Source organism: Notolepis coatsorum (genome assembly GCF_963971535.1).
Source record: "Notolepis coatsorum genome assembly, chromosome: 14".
NCBI classification, from domain to species: domain Eukaryota; kingdom Metazoa; phylum Chordata; class Actinopteri; order Aulopiformes; family Paralepididae; genus Notolepis; species Notolepis coatsorum.
Genome location: NC_140178.1, coordinates 101,615,616 through 101,618,115, shown reverse-complemented (window position 1 = coordinate 101,618,115; position 2,500 = coordinate 101,615,616). Strand labels below are relative to the sequence as shown.

The following is a 2,500-nucleotide window of genomic DNA, read 5'->3' as shown; positions in this document are numbered from 1 at the left end:
ACGTCTGTGATCAGGACTGGAGCCGGTGTTGAACAGCACTGAATCTGGCGGTACCTCCAGCAGGACCCCTGGTTTGACCTGAAGGCTACGGTCCCCTACAGTCCACGCCGCGGTCATCAAGTCCAGCCGGGAGGTTCCCAACGATCCCACGTTTGTGCGTCCAATCGCTTTTTCTTTGGTCGGAAATAACGACAATACGGAGACGGAAAAATACTTTCATCGCCTGTTTTCTTATCTCTGAAATCATGCAGCACAGGACTATTATTACTACTAGAGGGAGGAAAGAGGGGGGAAAGAGGGAGGAAAGAGGGGGGGGGGGAGAGAGGAACGAGGGAGGAAAGAGAGAGGAAAGAGGAAAGAGGAGGGAAAGAGGAGGGAAAGAGGGAGGAAAGAGGAGGGAAAGAGGAGGGAAAGAGGGAGGAAAGAGGGAGGAAAGAGGGTGGAAAGAGGGGGGAAAGAGGAGGGAAAGAGGGAGGAAAGAGAGAGGAAAGATGGAGGAAAGAGAGAGGAAAGGGGGGGGGAGAGAGGAACGAGGGAGGAAAGAGAGGAAAGAGGAGGGAAAGAGGGAGGAAAGAGGAGGGAAAGAGGGAGGAAAGAGGGAGGAAAGCGGGAGGAAAAAGAGGAAAGAGAGAGGAAAGATGGAGGAAAGAGAGAGGAAAGGGGGGGGAAAGAGGTAGGAAAGAGGGATGAAAGAGGGGGGAAAGAGGAGGGAAAGAGGGAGGAAAGAGGGAGGAAAGAGGGGGGAAAGAGGAGGGAAAGAGGGAGGAAAGAGAGAGGAAAGATGGAGGAAAGAGAGAGGAAAGGGGGAGGAAAGAGAGGAACGAGGAGGGTAAGAGGGAGGAAAGAGGGAGGAAAGCGGGAGGGAGTGAGGAAGATTTCCCCACTTGTAATTCCCACGTTGTCGGGTTGTTTTCCCGTGCGTTTTGACTGGTATTTGGCTCTTGAATGCACCACGAGGGGCGGTGTGCGTCGCGGCAGGAGAGGCTGGAGGGGGGGGGGCGGTGTGTGTCGCGGCAGGAGAGGCTGGAGGGGGCGGTGTGTGTGGCGGCAGGAGAGGCTGGAGGGGGGGGGGGGCGGTGTGTGTCGCGGCAGGAGAGGCTGGGGGGGGGGGCGGTGTGTGTGGCGGCAGGAGAGGCTGGGGGGGGGGGGGGGGGGGCGGTGTGTGCAGTAAACAGTGCCAGTGGCTCTACATCATGTCGACTGGAGACTGTTTCAGATGATCCACCGTAGCCGTCTTTAATGTCCTGGATCACTTCAGCTCAGCGAGGTGCCATGAGGGAAATGTAGAGAATTTACAACCCATTCCAGATCCACTGTCACACACACACACACAGACACAGACACAGACACACACACTCACACACACACACACACACACACACACACACACACACACACACAGACACAGACACACACACACACACACACAGACACAGACACAGACACACACACACACACACACACACACACACACACACACACACACACACACACACACACACACACACACACACACACACACACACACACACACACACACACTCTCATTCACACACACACACACACACACACACACACTCTCATTCACACATGCATCTGTGCTCATACAGACATGTAACATACACACATAAACATGCTAATAGCTATACATTCAAACCTGCCTAGACTCACATGTATTCTCTCTCTCTCTCTCTCTCTCTCTCTCTCTCTCTCTCTCTCTCTCTCTCTCTCTCTCTCTCTCTCTCTCTCTCTCTCTCTCTCTCTCTCTCTCATTCACACATGCATCTGTGTTCACAGATATTTAAACACACACACACACACACACACACATGGATACATGTTCTTTCTCAGGTCACAAACACCGGTCTGGATCTTGGCATTAGGCAGGCTGGACCCTAGGAATGTTAGAGGTCTACTGGGAATGTGAGGCATGGAGGAGGAGGGATGGTGAGTGTTGTTAGGAATGATACATACACACACATCCTCTCTCTCACACACACACACGCACACACACACACGCACGCACGCACACGCACGCACTGTGTGAGGAAGGGTTTGTGTGCGTGTGCCAGCAGCCCTGCTGTGCCGTACAGTAGAGGCTCACAGTGATTCAGTCAGAAACGTTCCAGTTCTCAGTTGCAGTATTTCAGCTGGTGATTGAGGTTGAGGTTGATGATTGAGGACCAATACTTGTGTTCTACTAACTAACTAACATTTTATTAAAATATAGAGAAAATGTCTTTAGTTTGAGTCTATTGTCAACACAGCAAGCGTGGGGAGAAGAACTTTGGAAATTACTCAATAATCAACTAGGCTGCCGTTTTCTTCTGCTCCCTGTTTTGTATTTTTTGCCCCCCCCCCCTTCTTTTCTTTTGTACGTATTGATTTATATATACATGACTCTCTATGCAGGGTGAGCATACTCAGGGTGCACATGCTCCTCTTAATATCTGAGGGTCTCACTACAAACAAACCGGATAGTATCTATTCTATTGGGTAG

The 2,500-nt window shown here is 51.4% G+C and overlaps 1 protein-coding gene across 1 annotated transcript in view; it reads right to left on the bottom strand.

The window, feature by feature from the left end:
* Positions 1-2,500, bottom strand: part of LOC311240679 (CASK interacting protein 2) — a gene marked incomplete at its 5' end in the record, with an annotated part of 79,813 nt that overhangs the window by 54,465 nt on the left and 22,848 nt on the right. The window contains one exon of the mRNA XM_084329252.1: positions 1,838-1,895. Within this exon, the coding sequence (XP_084185378.1) occupies positions 1,838-1,895 (58 nt within the window). The remainder of the gene's footprint in view (positions 1-1,837; positions 1,896-2,500) is intronic.